The sequence below is a fragment of the Odontesthes bonariensis genome, chromosome 4 (assembly GCF_027942865.1).
Source record: "Odontesthes bonariensis isolate fOdoBon6 chromosome 4, fOdoBon6.hap1, whole genome shotgun sequence".
In the NCBI taxonomy this organism is placed as follows: domain Eukaryota; kingdom Metazoa; phylum Chordata; class Actinopteri; order Atheriniformes; family Atherinopsidae; genus Odontesthes; species Odontesthes bonariensis.
In genome coordinates this window covers 1,439,191-1,463,527 of record NC_134509.1, presented here as the reverse complement: position 1 = coordinate 1,463,527, position 24,337 = coordinate 1,439,191, and the positions used below count along the sequence as shown (strand labels likewise).

Below are 24,337 nucleotides of genomic sequence, written 5' to 3'. Positions count from 1 at the left end.
ACGTCTCCTCACGTCTAAATGACCCGACTGGACTTTAGTTTGTTGCAGACGTTTTATTTAAAAGCAAATTCATTAACGTGCAGCCGACAGGAAACGGACCCGAGCGGCGAAGGGTTTCCTGTTTGTGATGTCACAGGAAGAGGTTCAAAATGTCCTCCTTACGTTCCAGAGAGGATCAAACACAATGATCTACGGGAGGAAAACAGCACGGCGGCCATGTTGCTGCCATAAATACACCAAGAAGAAGAAGAAGAAGGGGGAGGAGTCAGTGGTTCTGAGCCTGAACCACCACAGAAATGTGGAACTGTTCCTTTAAAGCTCACAGAGATTAAAAACGGGTCGGCTCCAGAACCCCACAGGTGAGCTCAGGTGGGTTCTGCTGCTCCCGGGTCGGTTCCCGTCACGTCGGAGCCCGGACGTTCTGCGCGGCCCGCAGCCGCCGCCGCCTCCTCGCCATCGCCTGCTGCTTCTTCAGCTGGATCTCAGCCGCCGAACATTTACCCACACCTGCAGAGGAAATTACATCATCGAGTTCATCTGGGATCAAAGCCGGTAGGCCTTTAACATAGGCAAACTGTTAAAGGAGGATTTTCTGTCGCTTTTACACGTTTATTTGCTCAAATTCTTCATTTTCTTAAGAAAATCTGAAGAATCTGCACGCTAACACACTAACTGTCTAACACGCTAACTGTCTAACACACTAAAAGGCTAACACACTAAAAGCCTAACACACTAAAAGGCTAACACGCTAACTGTCTAACTGGCTAACAAATTAACTGTCTAACAGGCTAACACGCTAACTGTCTAACTGGCTAACAAACTAACTGTCTAACAGGCTAACACGCTGTCTAACTGGCTAACAAACTAACTGTCTAACAGGCTAACACGCTAACTGTCTAACAGGCTAAAACGCTAACTGTCTAACAGGCTAACACGCTAACTGTCTAACAGGCTAACACGCTAACTGTCTAACAGGCTAAAACGCTAACTGTCTAACAGGCTAAGACACTAACTGGCTAACAAGCTAACACGCTAACAGGAGATGAAAATGTTTCTATAAACTGACTGAAATCAGAGTTCAGAGTCAGTTTTATCGGATCCAGCAGAGTCCAGAGCAAACAGTCTGGTTCTGATCTGGTTCTGATCTGGTTCTGATCTGGTTCTGATCTGCAGAGTTTCTCCCCTTCAGGTTCCTGGAGCTCAAACTTTGGGTCAAAGATGTCAGTGATGGCGTCTAACCTGCTCTGTGGCGTGGTTCTTACCTTCGCTGGTTGCCGTGTAGACGGGGTTGTTTGGCTTCTTGAAGGTGAAGGGCTTCGGCGCTGCTGATTGGCCGCTGCTCTCTGATCCTGAGACAGTTTTTGTTTGAGTGAATCGGAACGGCTGCTTCACCTGAGAGGCCGGACCGCCCGGACCAGAAGCTGGACCAACAGGACCGGAGACCGGGCCGGAGGCGGCGGGCGGCGTGTGCGTCCGGTTGTCGCTGGTTCTGTGGATCGGCTGCAGAGGCGGCCTCTGGTTGGAGGTACCACGAGTCTGTTTGGTGGACACGGGACTCGCGGTTTGGACCTGGTTCTCCAGGTCCTCGCACATTTCACACAGCAGGTCGTCGTCAGCCGGGTCGTCCCAGATCGGGTCCGATGAGAAGAGCGAGTCCAGGTCGTCGTCCAGGAAGTCGACGACGGACGAAACCGCGTCGGGTTCATTTGGAAAGTTCTGAGCAGCAGCAGAACTCCTCTGCGGTTCTGGTTCCCCCGAGTTTGACTGTAGTGTTGGCCCGGTCCGCGTTGGCCCGATCCGCGTTGGCCCGGTCCATGTTGGCCCGGTCCGCTGAGGCCCGGTCTGCGTGGGCGCGGTCTGCGTTGGCCCGGTCCGCTGAGGCCCGGTCCGCGTTGGCCCGGGCTGCGTGGGCCCGGTCCATGTGGGACCGGGCCAACATGGACCGGTCCGCTGAGGCCCGGTCTGCGTTGGCCCGGTCCGCTGAGGCCCGGTCTGCGTTGGCCCGGTCTGCGTGGGCCCGGTCCGCTGAGGCCCGGTCCGCGTTGGCCCGGTCCGCTGAGGCCCGGTCTGCGTTGGCCCGGTCTGCGTGGGCCCGGTCCGCTGAGGCCCGGTCTGCGTTGGCCCGGGCTGCGTGGGCCCGGTCCGCGTTGGCCCGGTCCGCTGAGGCCCGGTCCATGTGGGCCCGGTCCGCTGAGGCCCGGTCTGCATGGGCCCGGTCCATGTGGGCCCGGTCTGCGTGGGCCCGGTCTCAGCAGAGGTTCTTCTCTCGGAGAAGTCGGAGCCCGGCTGCAGTTGGAACGTCGCTCTCGGCCTCAGGTTTTCCTTCCCGGTTCTGGACCCGACCCGAACCGCGGCGCCGACCGGGGCGGCCGCTCCCCTCGGACTCTGACCGGCCGGTTTCTGGGTGGAGCAGAGCTTCGGGGACATGAAGTTCTGTGGGTTCTGGGTGATCTCCAGCACCAGAGAGTCGTTCAGCAGGTCGTCGTCTTCCCAGTCGTCCTGGAACTCGGGCGCAGAACCCGGACCCTGACGGGACGCCGGCGGTTTCCCATGAGCCTCTGCGGGAGCCGAGGGCAGCGCGGCTTTGACCTGAGTCGGCTGACTCAAGGCCCGGCTCAGGTGCTGAGTGGGCCCATCAAACAGGAAGTCCAGGTCGTCCTCCAGCTGCAGATCCAGATGGGGCCGGGGGTCCGGCTGAGGGTCTCCAGGAGGCGACAGATGGTTCTGAACGTCCTCCTCGTCGTCATCCTGATGGAACATGTTGAAGTCGAAGCGTCTGGCGAGCCTCAGCAGGTCGTCCACGCTGTTCGGCCTGACAGAACAGAACATGAGCTCAGGTTAGAGTCCGGTTCTGATCGACTTCATGAGCTCGAACAGTTTGAGTATGAGTCGTGACCTCATGATGCATAACCAACATTTCAGAGAATCTAGTATGCATCCGGGAACTTCTCGCTTACTAGAGGTGCAACGAATCAAAAAACTCACGGATCGGATCATTTTTCAGATCAGCAAAAAAATAAATAAAATAAAAATAAATAAATAAACAAAATAAAATAAAATAAAATAAAAAAATAAAAAATGTAAACAAAATAGACGAGACAAAAAACCTGTTTTGTCTTTTTGTTTATTAACACTTTTAAATTATTAACGTGGCTCGAGCACGTTCAGCCCTTGTTTTGCACAACTGAATATGGCCTCATGTCTGCACCTATAACAGTGTTTCCCACACACAGACTAATTCGTGGCGGTGCGCCACAGATTAAACATCGGCCGCCACATATTGCGTTTCGTTATTATTATTTTTTTAACGCTATTTAAAAAATACTCGTATTCGTTCAGCTGCATTTCCTTTCCCTGCTCTCCCTCCGTCTGTCAGTCATGCGTCTCTCTCACATAGCCTACTCACACACACACACACACACGCACACACACACACACGCACACACACACACACACACACAGCCCCTCCCCTCCGTGCTTCCCTGGAAGCTTGCTAGCTTCAGCGTCTCGTTAGATTAGCTCAACCGAAAGAAGACGGCTGGCGAAATTCACGAAAGGTTGGTATTATAAAATCACACATTAAAAAGTCCTATAAAAATATTTTATATTTTGAATACAATGTTGTCCCGACCCGACCCGACCCATAGCAAACAAGCGATTACGCCTTCTTTATAAAGTTAACTAGTCGCAAGTTTGCCGTAAAAAAAAAATGTAGTTGGGTTGTCGAGGTCTAAACACTAGCAGCTGTGAATCAAATAAAGTAGTTTTTTTAAACTCTTACACTAAATGTTTGCTGCTTCAATCCAGATGAGTATTGAAAAATATTTTCCGCGATTGAAAGAGAGACGTGCGTGTTGAGGATGAGGAGCAGCCTGAACCGGAGGTATCAGTCTGAAACAGCTGAACAGTCCCACCAGTGTAATTAGCTGTTATTCATTTGTTTACAATGAAGATGTGAATATTAATACTATAAAGTTCTGTGTGACCAATTATTAACAAAGGAATTATTTTGAAGAATTTTTATTTTTTACCTACCCCCCCCCCGGCCCACCACCACACATTGCCTTCACATCTGTGGGAAACACTGTATAAACACAGCGATAGCGTTTGTGATCGCTTTAGCCCGGTCGGATTGTGAAGGAAGGGGCTGCTTAAACACCGCGGTGATGAGCGGTTGTTGTCGCTGCAAATGCGTGGCCATGCTCGATGTGTTTCCACTGTTGTGTGGCTTTCTTGTGCCACAGTGCCTACACAGTCACGGTTTTATCCACCAACCTCTTTCCTTCTTCATTAAATTTGACAGGGAAGCCAAAATGCTCCCAAACAGGGGATTTAAATGACGTGGGGCGTTCCTCCGCTCGCCATGACCACGCTGTGTTGCAGGTTAGGGATTATCTTTATGTTAGCTATCGCTATGTCAGCTACGTGTTATGTCTGTGTGGTAACCTAGGCGACAGGTTGGCGTGGCAGCGCGAGTATATGGAAACAGACGTAGCACTAGAGGCAGCAGTTATCGTTACAGTAGTCACCGAAGTCTAGCCTACTTTTATTTTCCATGCCCACTGTTCTACATGTTGTACGCTGAGGACAATAAATCACAAACGAGCCATAGGACTGTTTGCTTATTGAAGAGGGAACTGTTGCAGACTTTTACCCAGAGCGTGGAAAGCAGCCCTGTCCCTGGAACTAGCAGGAATGGTAACGGCTGTGTGAGGACTGAACATGCGCACAATTTTTTATTTTCATAAATCAATCCGCGGATCATGTGTGTGCCGAACCGAAATAATTGATCCGAACGGATCACGGATCAATGATGATCCGTTGCACCACTATCGGTTACTCAAACTCGCATACTAACTCAGAAAGTTATGCAGTACATACTTCCACTCCCTGCTGCAATGCTTTTATTTTATGTGAAGCACTTTGAATTGTTTTGTACATGAAATGTGCTACAAATAAATTTGACTTTGTATTATAACGTCATTTGATCGGCCTGTTTTTATCTATTTTGAGAACTCCGATCAAAACCGATAGGGGCGCTATCGGGCGATTGCGATCGATCGGTGCATCTCTACTTATTATTTTTTATGAGTTACTTTTCCATCAACGTTTAGACCGCAGACGTCTGTCCCAGAACACTTCAGTTCCTGGTACTTTTAGTCGAACCGTGACTTAAAACATCTGTCCCAGAAGAACCAAAGCTGGACCGGTTCTCTGGGTCTGGACCCACCTCGGGGACTTCTTCTTGGCCCTGGGAGGCTGCACATCTGGGGTGCAGGGGATGGTGGCGCTGTCTCCGATCCACTGCTGCAGAGTCGGTTCTGATGCCTGCGGCCTGCCGTGCTGCACAGAGGGAACGCCAAAACATCAACACCTGAAGCCGTCTCATTGGTTCTGTGCACGCTCAGAGCCGCGCTGCACAGAGGGAACGAAACATCACCACCTGAAGCCGTGCACGCACTCTCACTGACCTTTGGAGCGATCCTGCTGACGATCTCCGAGATGTTCACGACTCCAGCGGCGTGCTTTTTTCCTTTTTTCCCTGCAGGCAACAACACAGTCAGCCTCGGCGCGCCAACACTGACGCAGATCTACTTTCTGACGGTTTACCGGGTCTGCGCGGCGACGGCGACGTGGCGTCCCAGACGATGTCCTGCTGGAAGTCCGAGTCGGTGTGCGGAGACTCTGCGCTGAAGACGCCGGCTGCTTTGGACCCGGGAACTCTGGTGGGACTCTTAAACTCTGCAGAGAGGAGACACAAACACCTGTAAAAGCTCAAACATTTGGGCTCAATGTTCCGACTGTTCTGCACTTAAAGACACAAGTGGACCCTCACTGAGCCGGTTATGGATTTTAAGAAGGATTCCAAAAGGAATACCTCTGTGTAATTATGCACATTTTAACCCTCATACCTGATTTAAAACTACATTTCTGAAAAGGGACATTTTTGTCCCCTTTTAAAACAACATAAAAACATCATATGTTTATATTTTTTTCCACTTTTTTTTCATAAATCTTTTATTCCACTTCAGTTCTGATCATAAACACCAAGTTTTCAATTATTTTCAAAAAAATGAACCCTTTAGATGCCAATTTGAACTTTTGAGCCCAAATTTTAAGCCTTTAGGTGCCATTATTTTCAAAATATGGAATGCAAAGTGGAATTACTGAGTAGGGATAATTATGGTCTGGGATATGTCAATGATTAGCAACAACATTGATTTTTAGGGATTTTTATTATTATTATTCATTATAATGTATGTCTAAGGGAGCCGTTTCTGTAATGTGCCGTTGCAGAAAAACTAAAAAGCTGTAAAAACTGATGTTGTAGCTCATCAATGACATATCCATGACCTAATAATCCCCCATAGAATATTTCACTTTGCATTGCATACATTGAAAATACATTGAAAATCATAGCGTGTTTTTTAACAGAAATTGGTGTTTACCTCATACACACTGGTATTTAAAGGGTTAAAATTTTTTAAGTAATTGAAAACTTGGTAGTTATGATCAGAACTGAAGTGGAATAAAAGATTTATGAAAAAAAAGTGGAAAAAAATATTAATATATGGTATTTTGGGGATCATTTTAGAAGGGGACAAAAATGTCCCTTTTCAGAAATTAAGGAGTTTTGTTTTTGTTTTTTAAAATCAGGCATAGCTCAAAGTAAAACTCAAAGTTGCACCTTTATAAATCTGACATATGCCGAATTTAAGTGTGAACCCTCCGGATTGTAAAAAACATAAATTCATGTAAAAAATAGTCGAACCGTTTGTTAATTTTTCGATGAAACCTAAAATGTGCCAAACACGTAAAAAAAAAAAAAAAAAAAAAAAAAAAAAAAAAAAAAAATCACCCTGTGAAAACACGGTGGATGAATTTCCTCTACGCCGAACTTCGGTGTGAATTCCTCCAATTTAACGGAATGTCGGTGATGTCACAAAATGAAGATTATGCGGGAATTAATTGACTAAAAAACTAAAATTGACAGAAATGTTGGTGTAACCCGGCTGTACAGACGGGGAGCTGGGCCGCTGCTTTGGCTCGGTTCGGCCCGGTCCCGGCACACAGACGGCATCTCCGGCCCGCTAAAATAACAATAAACCAACGGAACCTCCGCTCCTGACCTGCTCGCTGGCTCCGGGGAGACGCCACCTCGGCCGGGGCCGCCTGGGTCTGCCTGAGGCTCCGGCTCAGGCGGTTCGCCCGCGGTGCTTTGACAGTCTGTGGCTCCAGCGGGGAAGGGTCGAAGATGCCCCGGCCACCGTTCATGGTACACGGCCGGAACGGCGGACAGATTCTGTTTGTTATCACTGAACTGCACTCAAGTTATTTTCCACTTTATTTGACTGAAAACTGAGCGATTTTTGAACGTCCCGCCATCTTTCCTTCTTCCCAGAGTTCATTTCGGTGACAACATCTTCTTCTTCTTCTTCTTCTTGTAATTTATTGGCGGTTAGCATCCGTAATGTTGCATTACCGCCACCAACGGTACAATTATGTAACTGCGGGTGTGGCGCTTCGACGAAGGAGTGACAAAATAAAATAAAATACATTTTTAAAAAAAGAAAATAAACAGACAAAACTAAATCATTTCAAAAAGTCCTGTAGTCTTTAAGAAATTAAACACAAATCTCCAGAGGGCACAGAAAAGGAAAGTAGTCCCTCAAGAGAGATCCTGGTCTCCCCCAGTTTCAAGGACAACAAAGCTGTGCGGAAAGTGTTATTCTGCGAAATGTTTTGTTGTTATTATCTCTTATGTTTAAATACTGAAATATTGTCAAGAAAAAATTTTTTTTTGAGTTAAAATAAATAAAATAATAAATAATAAAATGGAAACAATGTTCCAGGTTGAATGTTAGATTTGAATTATGTAACTCAGTTCACACAGAGTTACATTTCAAACTGCTTTATATGAAGACTTTTAGTTCTAATTCACTAATGATTTAGAATTATTTTGTTGATAAAAAAATAGAAATGCATAGAAGTGTAGTCAAACGCAAAATAGAATTTCTGAAGAAGTGAAATTGATATGTTATGTGAAAGTAGAGAAATAAAGAATAATTTTTATCTTCTAAGTATTTATATTTGGAACACTCCTGAATTCCAGATGTTCCCAGCAGAGGGCAGCATCGTCAAATCTGAGAACTGAGACTTTCAGGCTTCATTTCTGAAACTTTCAGGCTTCATTTCTGGGACTTTCAGGCTTCATTTCTGAAACTTTCAGGCTTCATTTCTGGGACTTTCAGGCTTCATTTCTGAGACTTTCAGGCTTAATTTCTGGGACTTTCAGGCTTCATTTCTGAGACTTTCACGCTTCATTTCTGGGACTTTCAGGCTTAATTTCTGGGACTTTCAGGCTTCATCTCTGGGACTTTCAGGCTTCATTTCTGGGACTTTCAGGCTTCATTTCTGAAACTTTCAGGCTTCATTTCTGGGACTTTCAGGCTTCATTTCTGAGACTTTCAGGCTTCATTTCTGGGACTTTCAGGCTTCATTTCTGAGACTTTCAGGCTTCATTTCTGGGACTTTCAGGCTTCATTTCTGAGACTTTCAGGCTTCATTTCTGAGACTTTCAGGCTTCATTTCTGGGACTTTCAGGCTTCATTTCTGAGACTTTCACGCTTCATTTCTGGGACTTTCAGGCTTAATTTCTGGGACTTTCAGGCTTCATCTCTGGGACTTTCAGGCTTCATTTCTGAGACTTTCACGCTTCATTTCTGGGACTTTCAGGCTTCATTTCTGAGACTTTCAGGCTTCATTTCTGGGACTTTCAGGCTTCATTTCTGAGACTTTCAGGCTTCATTTCTGAGACTTCCAGGCTTCATCTCTGGGACTTTCAGGCTTAATTTCTGGGACTTTCAGGCTTCATTTCTGGGACATTCAGGCTTCATTTCTGGGACTTTCAGGCTTAATTTCTCGGACTTTCAGGCTTAATTTCTGGGACTTTCAGGCTTCATTTCTGAGACTTTCACGCTTCATTTCTGGGACTTTCAGGCTTAATTTCTGGGACTTTCAGGCTTCATCTCTGGGACTTTCAGGCTTCATTTCTGGGACTTTCAGGCTTCATTTCTGAAACTTTCAGGCTTCATTTCTGGGACTTTCAGGCTTCATTTCTGAGACTTTCAGGCTTCATTTCTGGGACTTTCAGGCTTCATTTCTGGGACTTTCAGGCTTTATTTCTGGGACTTTCAGGCTTCATTTCTGAGACTTTCAGGCTTCATTTCTGAGACTTTCAGGCTTCATTTCTGAGACTTTCAGGCTTCATTTCTGGGACTTTCAGGCTTTATTTCTGGGACTTTCAGGCTTCATTTCTGAGACTTTCAGGCTTCATTTCTGAGACTTTCAGGCTTTATTTCTGGGACTTTCAGGCTTCATTTCTGAGACTTTCAGGCTTCATTTCTGGGACTTTCAGGCTTCATTTCTGAGACTTTCAGGCTTCATTTCTGAGACTTTCAGGCTTCATTTCTGGGACTTTCACGCTTCATTTCTGGGACTTTCAGGCTTAATTTCTGGGACTTTCAGGCTTCATCTCTGGGACTTTCAGGCTTCATTTCTGAGACTTTCACGCTTCATTTCTGGGACTTTCAGGCTTCATTTCTGAGACTTTCAGGCTTCATTTCTGGGACTTTCAGGCTTCATTTCTGAGACTTTCAGGCTTCATTTCTGAGACTTCCAGGCTTCATCTCTGGGACTTTCAGGCTTAATTTCTGGGACTTTCAGGCTTCATTTCTGGGACTTTCAGGCTTCATTTCTGGGACTTTCAGGCTTAATTTCTCGGACTTTCAGGCTTAATTTCTGGGACTTTCAGGCTTCATTTCTGAGACTTTCACGCTTCATTTCTGGGACTTTCAGGCTTAATTTCTGGGACTTTCAGGCTTCATCTCTGGGACTTTCAGGCTTCATTTCTGGGACTTTCAGGCTTCATTTCTGAAACTTTCAGGCTTCATTTCTGGGACTTTCAGGCTTCATTTCTGAGACTTTCAGGCTTCATTTCTGGGACTTTCAGGCTTCATTTCTGGGACTTTCAGGCTTCATTTCTGGGACTTTCAGGCTTCATTTCTGAGACTTTCAGGCTTCATTTCTGGGACTTTCAGGCTTCATTTCTGAGACTTTCAGGCTTCATTTCTGGGACTTTCAGGCTTTATTTCTGGGACTTTCAGGCTTCATTTCTGAGACTTTCAGGCTTCATTTCTGAGACTTTCAGGCTTCATTTCTGGGACTTTCAGGCTTCATTTCTGAGACTTTCAGGCTTCATTTCTGAGACTTTCAGGCTTCATTTCTGGGACTTTCAGGCTTCATTTCTGAGACTTTCACGCTTCATTTCTGGGACTTTCAGGCTTAATTTCTGGGACTTTCAGGCTTCATCTCTGGGACTTTCAGGCTTCATTTCTGAGACTTTCACGCTTCATTTCTGGGACTTTCAGGCTTCATTTCTGAGACTTTCAGGCTTCATTTCTGGGACTTTCAGGCTTAATTTCTGAGACTTTCAGGCTTCATTTCTGAGATTTCCAGGCTTCATCTCTGGGACTTTCAGGCCTAATTTCTGGGACTTTCAGGCTTCATTTCTGGGACTTTCAGGCTTCATTTCTGGGACTTTCAGGCTTAATTTCTCGGACTTTCAGGCTTAATTTCTGGGACTTTCAGGCTTCATTTCTGAGACTTTCACGCTTCATTTCTGGGACTTTCAGGCTTAATTTCTGGGACTTTCAGGCTTCATCTCTGGGACTTTCAGGCTTCATTTCTGGGACTTTCAGGCTTCATTTCTGAAACTTTCAGGCTTCATTTCTGGGACTTTCAGGCTTCATTTCTGAGACTTTCAGGCTTCATTTCTGGGACTTTCAGGCTTCATTTCTGAGACTTTCAGGCTTTATTTCTGGGACTTTCAGGCTTCATTTCTGAGACTTTCAGGCTTCATTTCTGAGACTTTCAGGCTTCATTTCTGAGACTTTCAGGCTTCATTTCTGGGACTTTCAGGCTTCATTTCTGGGACTTTCAGGCTTTATTTCTGGGACTTTCAGGCTTCATTTCTGAGACTTTCAGGCTTCATTTCTGAGACTTTCAGGCTTCATTTCTGGGACTTTCAGTCTTCATTTCTGAGACTTTCAGGCTTCATTTCTGAGACTTCCAGGCTTCATCTCTGGGACTTTCAGGCTTAATTTCTCGGACTTTCAGGCTTAATTTCTGGGACTTTCAGGCTTCATTTCTGAGACTTTCACGCTTCATTTCTGGGACTTTCAGGCTTAATTTCTGGGACTTTCAGGCTTCATCTCTGGGACTTTCAGGCTTCATTTCTGGGACTTTCAGGCTTCATTTCTGAAACTTTCAGGCTTCATTTCTGGGACTTTCAGGCTTCATTTCTGAGACTTTCAGGCTTCATTTCTGGGACTTTCAGGCTTCATTTCTGGGACTTTCAGGCTTTATTTCTGGGACTTTCAGGCTTCATTTCTGAGACTTTCAGGCTTCATTTCTGGGACTTTCAGGCTTCATTTCTGAGACTTTCAGGCTTCATTTCTGAGACTTTCAGGCTTCATTTCTGGGACTTTCACGCTTCATTTCTGGGACTTTCAGGCTTCATTTCTGGGACTTTCAGGCTTCATCTCTGGGACTTTCAGGCTTCATTTCTGAGACTTTCACGCTTCATTTCTGGGACTTTCAGGCTTCATTTCTGAGACTTTCAGGCTTCATTTCTGGGACTTTCAGGCTTCATTTCTGAGACTTTCAGGCTTCATTTCTGAGACTTCCAGGCTTCATCTCTGGGACTTTCAGGCTTAATTTCTGGGACTTTCAGGCTTCATTTCTGGGACTTTCAGGCTTCATTTCTGGGACTTTCAGGCTTAATTTCTCGGACTTTCAGGCTTAATTTCTGGGACTTTCAGGCTTCATTTCTGAGACTTTCACGCTTCATTTCTGGGACTTTCAGGCTTAATTTCTGGGACTTTCAGGCTTCATCTCTGGGACTTTCAGGCTTCATTTCTGGGACTTTCAGGCTTCATTTCTGAAACTTTCAGGCTTCATTTCTGGGACTTTCAGGCTTCATTTCTGAGACTTTCAGGCTTCATTTCTGGGACTTTCAGGCTTCATTTCTGGGACTTTCAGGCTTTATTTCTGGGACTTTCAGGCTTCATTTCTGAGACTTTCAGGCTTCATTTCTGAGACTTTCAGGCTTCATTTCTGGGACTTTCAGGCTTCATTTCTGAGACTTTCAGGCTTCATTTCTGGGACTTTCAGGCTTTATTTCTGGGACTTTCAGGCTTCATTTCTGAGACTTTCAGGCTTCATTTCTGAGACTTTCAGGCTTCATTTCTGGGACTTTCAGGCTTCATTTCTGAGACTTTCAGGCTTCATTTCTGAGACTTCCAGGCTTCATCTCTGGGACTTTCAGGCTTAATTTCTCGGACTTTCAGGCTTAATTTCTGGGACTTTCAGGCTTCATTTCTGAGACTTTCAGGCTTCATTTCTGGGACTTTCAGGCTTAATTTCTGGGACTTTCAGGCTTCATCTCTGGGACTTTCAGGCTTCATTTCTGGGACTTTCAGGCTTCATTTCTGAAACTTTCAGGCTTCATTTCTGGGACTTTCAGGCTTCATTTCTGAGACTTTCAGGCTTCATTTCTGGGACTTTCAGGCTTCATTTCTGGGACTTTCAGGCTTTATTTCTGGGACTTTCAGGCTTCATTTCTGAGACTTTCAGGCTTCATTTCTGGGACTTTCAGGCTTCATTTCTGAGACTTTCAGGCTTCATTTCTGAGACTTTCAGGCTTCATTTCTGGGACTTTCAGGCTTCATTTCTGAGACTTTCACGCTTCATTTCTGGGACTTTCAGGCTTAATTTCTGGGACTTTCAGGCTTCATCTCTGGGACTTTCAGGCTTCATTTCTGAGACTTTCACGCTTCATTTCTGGGACTTTCAGGCTTCATTTCTGAGACTTTCAGGCTTCATTTCTGGGACTTTCAGGCTTCATTTCTGAGACTTTCAGGCTTCATTTCTGAGACTTCCAGGCTTCATCTCTGGGACTTTCAGGCTTAATTTCTGGGACTTTCAGGCTTCATTTCTGGGACTTTCAGGCTTCATTTCTGGGACTTTCAGGCTTAATTTCTCGGACTTTCAGGCTTTATTTCTGGGACTTTCAGGCTTCATTTCTGGGACTTTCAGGCTTCATTTCTGGGACTTTCAGGCTTAATTTCTGGGACTTTCAGGCTTTATTTCTGGGACTTTCAGGCTTCATTTCTGGGACTTTCGGGTTTCATTTCTGGGACTTTTGTGTTCAGAGGCTGATGGGTAAAAATAAATGTCCTAAATTAAATCATTTATTTAACTGGAAGCCACTGTAAAGATTGGAGTATACGATCAATTCAAAGCCTCGTCAATGCTGACTGAAGATTACTGATAGTTTTTAGGATGGGTGCACCACCAGCAGCATCTCTGTTAAACATCATGAGTTTAGTGCCTGTTGGACTCCACCAGTTCTGCCCCTGGTCTCCGGTCCTGTTGGTGGTTTCATGGACAGGTTCTGGAGGTGCAGTCGGGGGGAGGAGGGCGTCTGGTTTGGGAACAGTGGCGGCTCCTGACATTTTTTTTAGGTAGTGCAATTTCCCCCCGTTATGTCCATAAGTACCATAAAAGTCCATAGGACTGAGGTATATTTGTCTAGGTAGCAAGACCATTTCCCTAACTTGTTTGGGCCTATAAATTCAGATATCAGATATCAATTTTAGGCAATATCTCTTTTGTCCACCAGATGGCAACACTGAACTAGTTAAAAGTGTCAAACTAGGGAAGTTACATTGTGAAACCTTCAAAGCAAAACATTTGCCAGTTAATAATTTGCCAATCAGTTAATATTACACCTTAACCATTATTTATTTATTTTCCTCATATTCCCTCTCCACACTCAGCATACACCCCAGCAGTTCGTTCTGAATCGTCTTTGATGTGCCCTTAAGTCTTGCCGTTTTCAGGTGCTCATGAAACACCTCATCCAATTGTGCCACAAAATCCACAAGACCTCGAAAAATACCAGGGTTAGTGGAGCCCTCATTTTCATCTTTGCCTCGCAAGGCTAGCTCGAAAATCCTGCAAAACTTTGCACACTGGATGAGCCGATTAAGTATGTGTCGGTTCTTGCTCACCTCATCGTTGTGACGAAGGACTGATAGCCGATACCCCAACATCCAGCTGTGTGGCGATGTTCACTCTTCCTAACGGTGCGTTCACACCAGACGCGGTGCGATCATTCGCACCGCGTTACTCGCGCGAGTGTTGCCGCGGGTGTAATTTGAATTTACTCGCCTCATTCGCGTGAGTAAAAAACGAGCGAATAGCTCAAGGGGCTATACATTTCATTCTCTCATCAACCGTGGCTGATATAAGTACCATCGCGTCCTTGTACCTGCTGTGGGAGTCCGAGATTCGTCTGAAACGCACACGCCGTCGTGTCTGGGTCAGTGACATCATCCGGTGGTGCATTCAGCTCGGATAATTTCACCGCCTTCTCCAGGAGTTGCGTCTGGATGGCGGCCGCCTCCAGCGGCACCCCAGGCCCACCAGGACCCAGCCCGATGACCCGCTTGGGAGGATCGGCGCCGTGATCTCTCATCAGGACACCAACTACAGGCGCTCCGCAGCTGAAATGGAGCTATGGTGCCTTGATCACCCGACATCGGTGCCGTGATTTCAGGTGATCACGGCACCGCAGCTCCACTTTCAGCTGCGGAGCGCCTGCAGCCGGTGTCCTGCCGAGAGATCACGGCGCCGATCCTCCCGAGCAGGCCATCAAACCGGGTCCTGGCGAGCCCGAAACACCGCTGGAAGCGGCCGTCATCCAGACGGAACTCCTGGAGAAGGCGGTGATTTAATTTTTTAATTTTATTTATTTTATTTAGTCAGGGACCATGTGCAAAGTACATTAATTACAAAGTAAAGAGATGACCTGCACCAGATTGTAGCTTAGAAGCTAATTTCCATCTGCAGTCCTATCTGCATGCCACAGACAGCGCCTGTCCATCTGTCTCCACGTCACTGTCGTCCAGAATCTCAACGCTGATAGGCTGTCTGGCGCGAATATTTCGCCAAAGTTGGATTTTTTTAACTCGCGCGGATTAGAATATTTTCACTCGCGCGGCGGCATGCGCCTCACCGCGCCTCACCGCGCATCATCGCGCCGCCAGCTTGAATCCGCGTCTATTCGCGTCTTTGCAATGACTTTGTATGTAATCGCGTCGCGCAACCGCGTCTGATGTGAACGCACCGGATGAAAATGTCAGACAGCTGTCCATGTGGTTCTTTGCCTTCTCAGAGAGATGTTGCATGTCTGTTACTCCTTTTATTGTCCACGCTGTACCGTCTGCCGTGTTGTTTTCTAGGTGGAATAGAAGGCAAGGGTAGCAAAAAAGAGCATTGGCTACATCACAGCCGGCTAGCCAGGTTTTTCTGTGGTACCAGTTCTTGTTGAAAGATCGTGTGTAGGCCTTCTCCCCTTTCGTAGACACTTGCTTGATGTTTAAATCAGGTCTCGGGGGTCCTAGCTGTTTGATTGCTGCCTTCTCCGCATCAGTACGGCGACTAAAGGGTACTTCTTTCAGAAACACTACCGTATTGTTGCACTCGACATCTTCTTCGTAGAATGTTTGTTTTTCTTTTTTTGTTACAAGAACAACGTAGAATGTTCATGGTCCCGCGCAACAGACATGTGACAAAAGCACGTCGTTTGTGCGAGCACATAAACCCTCATAGAAAATATATTGGGAGCATGATTTTTGAAAAAAACTGACGTACCATTCATGTCAATGGGAGATTTCTGGTGCAAATTTGACCCTGACAGAAATCGCCCCAAATGGGCGTGGCAACACCAGGCGCGACCTTAATCTGATTGGACAATGACATATACAACCAGTTTGCCTACAGTAGATCAGTCCCACCTTAGCAACTAGATTAAAAAATAAAAAAAAACTCCGTGTTTGGTAGTGCGTCGCACAAATCGCCCCCATGAAGGAACCGCCTCTGTTTGGGAACCTCAGGGTTCCAGCTCTTCTTTCTGCAGATGATGTGGTTCTGTTGACCTTCAGTTCACAGCTGAGTGTGAAGCAGCCGGGATGAAAGTCAGTTCTTCCAGATCTGAGGTTCTGAACCGGTAAAAGGTGGAGCGCTCCCTGCAGGAGATGCTCATCACAGGGTTCATTTTCACCTTAAAATGTTTAACTGAAGGTTTCTTCTCCTGTTAACCGGTCTGTGAGTTTAATCAGTTTATTTTCTGTCTTTCTGTTTTATTATTTCCTGTCAGTGAGCTGTAGTTAATCAGCAGCTGGTCTCTAACTGACCTCCACTTTCAGCCCAACCGTTGATTGTCTGTGATAAACGACTTCCTGTCCACCAGGTAACCCCAAACCTGTTTCTGGACCCTCGGTCCGACACTGAATACGTTCCCCCGCAGCCCCCCCCACACGGGGAGACACATTTCCTTCTTCCTGAAACAGCGTTTAATTAAAGACGATGAATGACCCAGACTTGTGCTCCCAGAGGAGGCTGAACAGGGCACGGAGGCGTGAGTGATGCACCAGTCGGTCGCAGGTTCTGACCTGGACCTCTCCTCTTCCTCCTCCACACTGGAAAAAATCAAAGTCTTACCAAGTATATTTGTCTCATTTCTAGTCAAAATATCTCCTTACACTTAATATAAGACACAACTGCCTAACAAGCACCATTTCAGCCAGATATAGGGACTTGTTTGAAGACAACACATCTGGAATATCTTGTTAAATGAAAAAGTCTTGAAAACAAATTGTTTTGAGTCACATTTCACATGAAACAAGCTTTTTTTTTCATTTGAAGAGGTTTTTAAGCTAATATCAAGATCACTTTTATCTCAAAAGTCCTAAATATCACATTTTATTTCAAGAAACCTTGACAAGCCGGTTTTCACTAGTTCCATTGGCAGATTTCTTTGCTTATTTCGAGCAAAAAAATCTTTTATTTGTTGTTTTTCTTACTTATTTTTGGAGGGGCATTTTTTCCAGTGCATCATCTCCTCTTCCTCCTCTGCCTGTCGAGCAGCATCTTCATTTTGTTAGATAAATTAGGTCAAATTGAAGTTCTGAACGTCCACTTTTGGGTCCAAACCTCTGGACTTTAACCTTGAATCACAGCTTGTTCACTATTCTGCCAAATGTCAGAAATACAGAAAAAAAAACAGAAACCGTTCAGCTGCCAGATGGGATATTTTTGACAAAGACATTAAACTTCCATGAATCAGAGACAAAGTCAGCTGCGAGCTGTCAAACAGAACCAGCCTTCCTCCTCCAGGCTCTGCAGGACCATGGCAGAGCTTTCTGTCCTTTCTTTAAGGAGTCTTCAGGAATAGTTCTCCAGGCTTCTTGGAGGACATCCCAAAGCTCTTCTTTGGAGATCACCTGCCTTTTGTTCCCTTATTCCTTTTAAAACAGAGTTTTTCCTTCCAGCTCTCATCGAGTCTTCATACTGAGTGCATTTATAATAACGCTGTGTCCCTGCAGCCGAGGGGAGATCGGTGATGATGAAGACAACAACTCTTTGCTTTAACCAGCCGGATGAAAGATGTCAGAGGCTCTGCTGCTGAAGGAATGAAAGCTATCCACCTTTCTAATCCTAACCCTACCCTTAACCCTTCCTAACCCTTAACACTTCCTAACCCTTAACCCTTCCAAACCCTTAACCCTTTCTAACCCAAACCCTTCCTAACCCTAACCCTTCCAAACCCTTAACCCTTTCTAACCCTAACCCTTCCAAACCCTTAACCCTTTCTAACCCTTAACCCTTCCAAACCCTTAACCCTTCCTAACCCTAACCCTTTCTAACCCTAACCCTTCCTAACCCTTAACCCTTCCTAACCCTAACCCTTTCTAACCCAAACCCTTCCTAACCCTAACCCTGCCAAACCCTAACCCTTTCTAACCCAAACCCTTCCTAACCCTTAACCCTTCCTAACCCTAACCCTTTCTAACCCAAACCCTTCCTAACCCTTAACTCTTCCTAACCCTAACCCTTTCTAACCCTTAACCCTTAACTCTTCCTAACCCTAACCCTTCCTAACCCTTAACCCTTTCTAACCCTAACCCTTTCTAACCCTTAACCCTTCCTAACCCTTAACCCTTTCTAACCCTAACCCTTCCTAACCCTTAACCCTTTCTAACCCTAACCCTTAACCCTTCCTAACCCTTAACCCTTTCTAACCCTAACCCTTTCTAACCCTTAACCCTTCCTAACCCTAACCCTTTCTAACCCAAACCCTTCCTAACCCTTAACCCTTCCTAACCCTTAACCCTTTCTAACCCTAACCCTTCCTAACCCTAACCCTTTCTAACCCTAACCCTTTCTAACCCAAACCCTTCCTAACCCTAACCCTTCCTAACCCTTAACCCTTTCTAACCCTAACCCTTTCTAACCCTTAACCCGTTCTAACCCTAACCCTTTCTAACCCAAACCCTTCCTAACCCTAACCCTTCCTAACCCAAACCCTTCCTAACCCTAACCCTTCCTAACCCTTAACCCGTTCTAACCCTAACCCTTTCTAACCTAAACCCTTCCTAACCCTTAACCCTTCCTAACCCTAACCCTTCCTAACCCTTAACCCTTCCTAACCCTTTCTAACCCTAACCCTTCCTAACCCTAACCCTTCCTAACCCTTTCTAACCCTAACCCTTTCTAACCCTAACCCTTCCTAACCCTTTCTAACCCTAACCCTTTCTAACCCTAACCCTTCCTAACCCTTTCTAACCCTAACCCTTTCTAACCCTAACCCTAACCCTTCCTAACCCTAACCCTTTCTAACCCTACCCTTCCTAACCCTAACCCTTTCTAACCCTACCCTTCCTAACCCTTCCTAACCCTAACCCTTTCTAACCCTAACCCTTCCTAACCCTTTCTAACCCTAACCCTTTCTAACCCTAACCCTTTCTAACCCTAACCCTTCCTAACCCTTTCTAACCCTAACCCTTTCTAACCCTAACCCTAACCCTTCCTAACCCTAACCCTTTCTAACCCTACCCTTCCTAACCCTTCCTAACCCTAACCCTTTCTAACCCTAACCCTTCCTAACCCTTTCTAACCCTAACCTTTACCCTAACCCTAACCTTTTTTCACAGAGGCTGCAGCCACAAACATTAAACACCTCTCAGTTTGTTACTCCGGTTCCCGGCCCCCGCCCCCCGCCCCCTCACCACCAGGGAGACTCTCTTCTTCTTCATGTCAGCTCTTTCTTTCTACATTTTTAAGCGTTTGACTCTCCGATGGGCCCTCAGCAGATCACACATTCGGCTTTAAAAACAGAGATGAAGGCAGTTTGCAGAATCCCCTAAAGAGTCAAACACGGGGCTGAAGCTGCCGCCTGTCAGTCAGCTCGCAGGGAAACCGAGGACTTGTTGTCATGTTTTCTGTCTCAGAGATAACCTCCAGTTGTTGGAAAAAGTTTCACCAGAATCATATATAGTGAAATATCTGAACCGCCTCAAATCATAACTGTTTCCAAAAGGAAGACGAACGGTTTCTCTTTGTGTCGGTCGGCTTCACTGGAAAAAAATCTAAATCTTACCAAGTATATTTGTCTCATTTCTGGTCAAAATATCTCATTACACTTAATATAAGACACAACTGCCTAACAAGCACCATTTCAGCCAGATATAGGGACTTGTTTTAATACAATACATCTGGAATATCTTGTTAAGTGAAAAAGTCTTTAAAACACGTATCATATGAAACCAGCTTTATTTTTTATTTGAAGAGGTTTTTAAGCTAATTTCTAGATCACTTTTATCTCAAAAGTCCTAAATATCACATCTTATTTCAAGAAATCTGGACAAGCCGATTTTCACTAGTTCCATTGGCAGATTTTTTTTGCTTATTTCAAGCAAAAACATCTTTTATGCGTTGTTTTTTCACTTATTTTTGGTGGGGCATTTTTTTCCAGTGTAGGACTTTTGAGTTAAAAGTGATCTTGAAATTAGCTTAAAAACCTCTTCACATGAAAAAAAAAAGCTTGTTTCATGTGATATGTGACTCAAAACAATTTGTTTTCAAGAGTTTTTCACTTAACAAGATATTCCAGATGTATTGTATTAAAACAAGTCCCTATATCTGGAAAAAAATCTAAATCTTACCAAGTATATTTGTCTCATTTCTAGTCAAAATGTCTCATTATCATTACACTTAATATAAGACACAACTGCCTAACAAGCACCATTTCAGCCAGATAGAGGGACTTGTTTGAAGACAATACATCTGGAATATCTTGTTAAATGAAAAAGTCTTGAAAACAAATTGTTTTGAGTCATATTTCATATGCAACAAGCTTTTTTTTTTTACATTTGAAGAGGTTTTTAAGCTAATTTCAAGATCACTTTTATCTCAAAAGTCCTAAATATCACATCTTATTTCAAGAAATCTTGACAAGCCGATTTTCACGAGTTCCATTGGCAGATTTTTTTGCTTATTTCAAGCAAAAACATCTTTTATTTGTTGTTTTTCTTAATTATTTTTGGAGGAGCATTTTTTCCAGGCTTTGGAATGAGGTGTAACCAGGAAACTCCCAGAGGATTGGGAGAGCAGATCCATTGAGGGGGCCGAGTGGAGCGTGAGGGGGAACTAATCTCTCCATTTAAGAGTTTGGAGCCGATCTACACAAATCGCCCCTTTTCCCTCCTCGGTCAGATTCCAGAGGAAGAGAAACTGCTGCGACACCACAGCTGGTCTGGACCACAGAGTCGGGCCGATCCATGTTCTGTTAGAGCCCATCAGAGAGACCCAACTCTGGGCCAAAGTCATCACTTTTATTTGTTTTCATTTTTTAAAAATTATCATTTATTCCGCCTGCCGACAGCCGCGCCTGTTACGGTGTTTGCTGCTCGGTCTGCACTTCGGTCTGCACAGCAGGCAGTGATACGAAGGGAGAGAAAATAGGGCCAAGCGATTGTGAGGTCTGACTTTTTCCTGGAGAACCATTTTGTTTTGCAAATGTGACACAAACAGCAGACGTAAACAAAAAGATTCAGACTTCTTTTCACTCGGTTAGGTTTGGGCAACACAATAGTCGGCAGTTAAACCTCCTGATTATGTTCAACCAGCACAAAATATCGCTTAGATTTACGCAGTTAAACCCGTTGGTTACATTAAGGCATTTAAGCCATTATGTTATGTTTAAATAACACAAAGCCCTGGTTAGGTTTATTCACTTACAATCCGTGGTCAGGTTCTGACAGTTAAACCTCTCAGTTATGTTTAGGCACTTAAATGGTTCTGTTAGGTTTAGGAGAGACAATGTCCTGGTTAGATTTAGTCACTTACAATTTTGGGTTAGACTTTGCCAATTAAACCTCTTGGTTATGTTGAGGCTCTTAAAGGGGAACTCCGGGGCATTTGAAGCGCAATCCCATTGCTAGAGGTTGTCAAATACTGACAGTAGGACACAGAGAGGTGCAAATCTGCGCTCCCTGTGCGGCGATTGCGCTGTTTGCGCAGCCTGTCATGCTAGCCAAATACGTGGTGGCCAAGGGGCTAATTCTAACCCTTCCACGTAAAACAACAACTTGCACACTGCAGAAACGTCACACCACTTTATAAACCATCCGACAATAAAGTCACAAGCCTTACCATCAAAACCATATGCATGGTTCTCACATTACTGGCATGGGGACGTTACAAAACAACTTTATAAACAGCATGTCACTTACCGGCTGGTTGTAGGCTCGCGCATGTGAAAGCCCAAAAGAGTCGATGGACGATAATCCCATATACAAAACAATTATCTTCTCTAGAAAAACTGCGTTCAAGTATTTAAAACATTACAACAATACATGCCCAGTAATATTGTCTCTAGCAATGGGATTGCGCTTCAAATGCCCCGGAGTTCCCCTTTAAGCATTTTTGTTAGGTTTAGGAAAATCCCTGCCACGGTTAGGTTGAGACACTTGAACCTTAACGCATATTGTTTTAAGAAGCAAAACGCTTTATTTTTTAAACCCCAGCCAACTAGCCGGACTACCTTCATCAACACCAAAACGAGGCTGGAACTCTGCTCACAGGACGCAGCAGGGGGTAAGAAGATGTTCAGAAATGATGTTGCTGATATGGGATGTTATACAGCTTCATGTCAGAAGAGGCGAACTGTCCCTTTAAAGTAAAAAACGGATAATTTCCTCTCATCACATTCTATGTTTCTCTCTAACAGAGTTCCTAAAACTACTTCTTCTTTGGTTTATTTGGTATCTGTTTGTTATGTTTGTTTTGGCGTTTCATCCACGTAAAATTAGGTTTTGGTCACTCAGTAAAACTTTTGGAAAACTTTCTCACTAAATTCATCCTGTTCCAATGAAAAAATGATGTATTTTAACAAATTAAATATAGTTTATTAGACAAAACATGAAACATGTTTATCTCATTTAGTCTGTGTTAAGATAAGAATCAAACTAAATATCTAGAATCCCTGCAGATTTTCAACTTTTTCTGATTTAAAGTTGTAGATGAGCAATAAAGAGGAAAAAGTGGAGGAACATTTGTCTAGTTTCCCTTAATCTGTGAAGCAAAAACAAACATGATGCAGACAGTTTCCACTCAGTTGTGTGGCGTCACCAGAGGGGGCGCTGTAGGCTGTCAGTGGTTATTATTCAGAAGAAGAAGTTCTAACAGGAAACAAACCTGGAGGAGGAAAAAACAACAGCTGTGGTGGACATCCACCAGAGCAAATACAGTCAGGATGTTCTCTGGTTAGATAAACAACAGAAGAAGCCACGTAATGACAAATGTTTTCAACAATCTGCAGCCTCTGCTCATCCTTTCACTTCTTCTTCTTCACATCTTCTAAATGTGAATAAAAAATTAAACGATTCTGTCGTCCTTTAGTTAAACATCCAACGTCACTAAATCTGATCGGAAGGAGATGAAATATTATAATAATAATGAATTAATAATAACTAATGAAATATTCATAAAAAACTCGTGAGTCCAGCAGTAAAAATAGTTTTACTGTTTTATTTTAAAACTGAGAAATCTGTGGGGTTCAAAGGAAGAAAGAAGTCTATGAAACAAACACACACAGTGTGAAAAATTAAAAATTCTCCTCAAGAAATAAACTTTTTACAAAAGCTTCCAGCAGGTTGTCCCGTTTCTCATCCTCTGACGTCTGCTTTCAAAGTGTTTGTGGAGGGAAAAACAGACGTCAGCTCTATGTGAGCTCATCGGGCAGAGAAGGAGATCCTGTTGGTGTCAAAATGTCCCCTCAGGGCCGCCGTAGTTGTAGTCCAGAGAGTGTTTATCCCGGTTTGACACATCTGGAGCTGAAACGAAAGTTTGGGAACATTTCAAAGAAAAGAAAAGAGAAAAAAAAGTAAAGTGGCTGTAAAAGCCAGTTAGCTTAGCACGATAGCACAATGTCAATGCTACAGCATCTCAGCTTACTTTAGCAGTTCATGATGTACATTTTTCTACTTTAAATAGTTGATATTATTTTTTTTTTGCAGCCTTGGTCATGTCAAAACGAGCTGTTTTAATATCTGTGGATTTAAACCTTAATATAGCCGAGTTCTTAAATATTCCCAGAGTAGTGAATCATACTTTTTATTAATACTTTAATGTGGAAACAATCATAAGCAGGAGTGTCATTTCCACATTTCCTACGGCAGCTGTACAACTCTGCAGGGGCGGGGCTTTAGGGGCAGAGCTGAAGCACAGCAGACAGGGAGGGGGAGGAGCCTATAAGCTGTTTGTGCTTAAACCCAAACTTTAATGGGAATGTAGTTTCAGACCATTGTTTTCTTCCTTTCTAATCACCTAATCTGTCTCCAGGCTGTGTCCACTGCCTTCATCCTCCTCCTCCTCAGCACTAAAATCTAATTAGGCAGTAATTGGACTGTGCGTAATCAAATAAACTAACGAGCGCTTTGTTCGAACATGGAGAAGATCTCTGAGGATTAATTGACCTTTAAATCTGAGGGATTTAATTAGTGAAGAGGAGCTGAGAGTGTAAACAAATACAGATCAGGTACAACTCGCAATTTTATTTGAAGAGCACAATTCGTACACAAGGTAATTCAAAGTGCTTTAAAATCACATAAAAGAAGGCAATAAAATCATAAAATTAAAAAAAAAAATAATAATAATAATAATTAATTAATTAATTTACTTGAGTAAGTTTTTGAAAAATTCTCCTTCTAGGAGTAGTTTTAAATCTCTATACTTTTTACTTTTCCTTGAGTAGATGTGTGCAGCAGAAACTGTCCTCTTACTCCGCTACATTAGGCTACAATGAGCTGGTTACTTTTCTTCTTACCTCTTTGGTATTCTACGCCTCATTATTTTTATCCCCCCGCGT

At 44.2% G+C, this 24,337-nt stretch overlaps 2 protein-coding genes across 2 annotated transcripts in view; both read right to left on the bottom strand.

The window, feature by feature from the left end:
* Positions 1-13: 13 nt before the first annotated feature.
* On the bottom strand, positions 14-7,388 carry etaa1a (ETAA1 activator of ATR kinase a). Its single transcript, XM_075462334.1, has 6 exons — positions 7,131-7,388; positions 5,611-5,742; positions 5,472-5,542; positions 5,231-5,343; positions 1,263-2,812; positions 14-507 (listed from the first exon to the last, which is right to left on the bottom strand). Exons 1-6 carry the CDS (start codon positions 7,273-7,275, stop codon positions 401-403), a joined length of 2,118 nt encoding a protein of 705 aa, XP_075318449.1. The 5' UTR covers positions 7,276-7,388; the 3' UTR covers positions 14-400.
* Positions 7,389-22,984: 15,596 nt separating this feature from the next.
* The window catches only part of meis1a (Meis homeobox 1 a), a 37,111-nt gene continuing 35,758 nt past the window's right edge, over positions 22,985-24,337 (bottom strand). The window contains exon 13 of the mRNA XM_075462451.1: positions 22,985-23,303. The gene's annotated coding sequence lies outside the window, so the exon portion shown is untranslated. The remainder of the gene's footprint in view (positions 23,304-24,337) is intronic.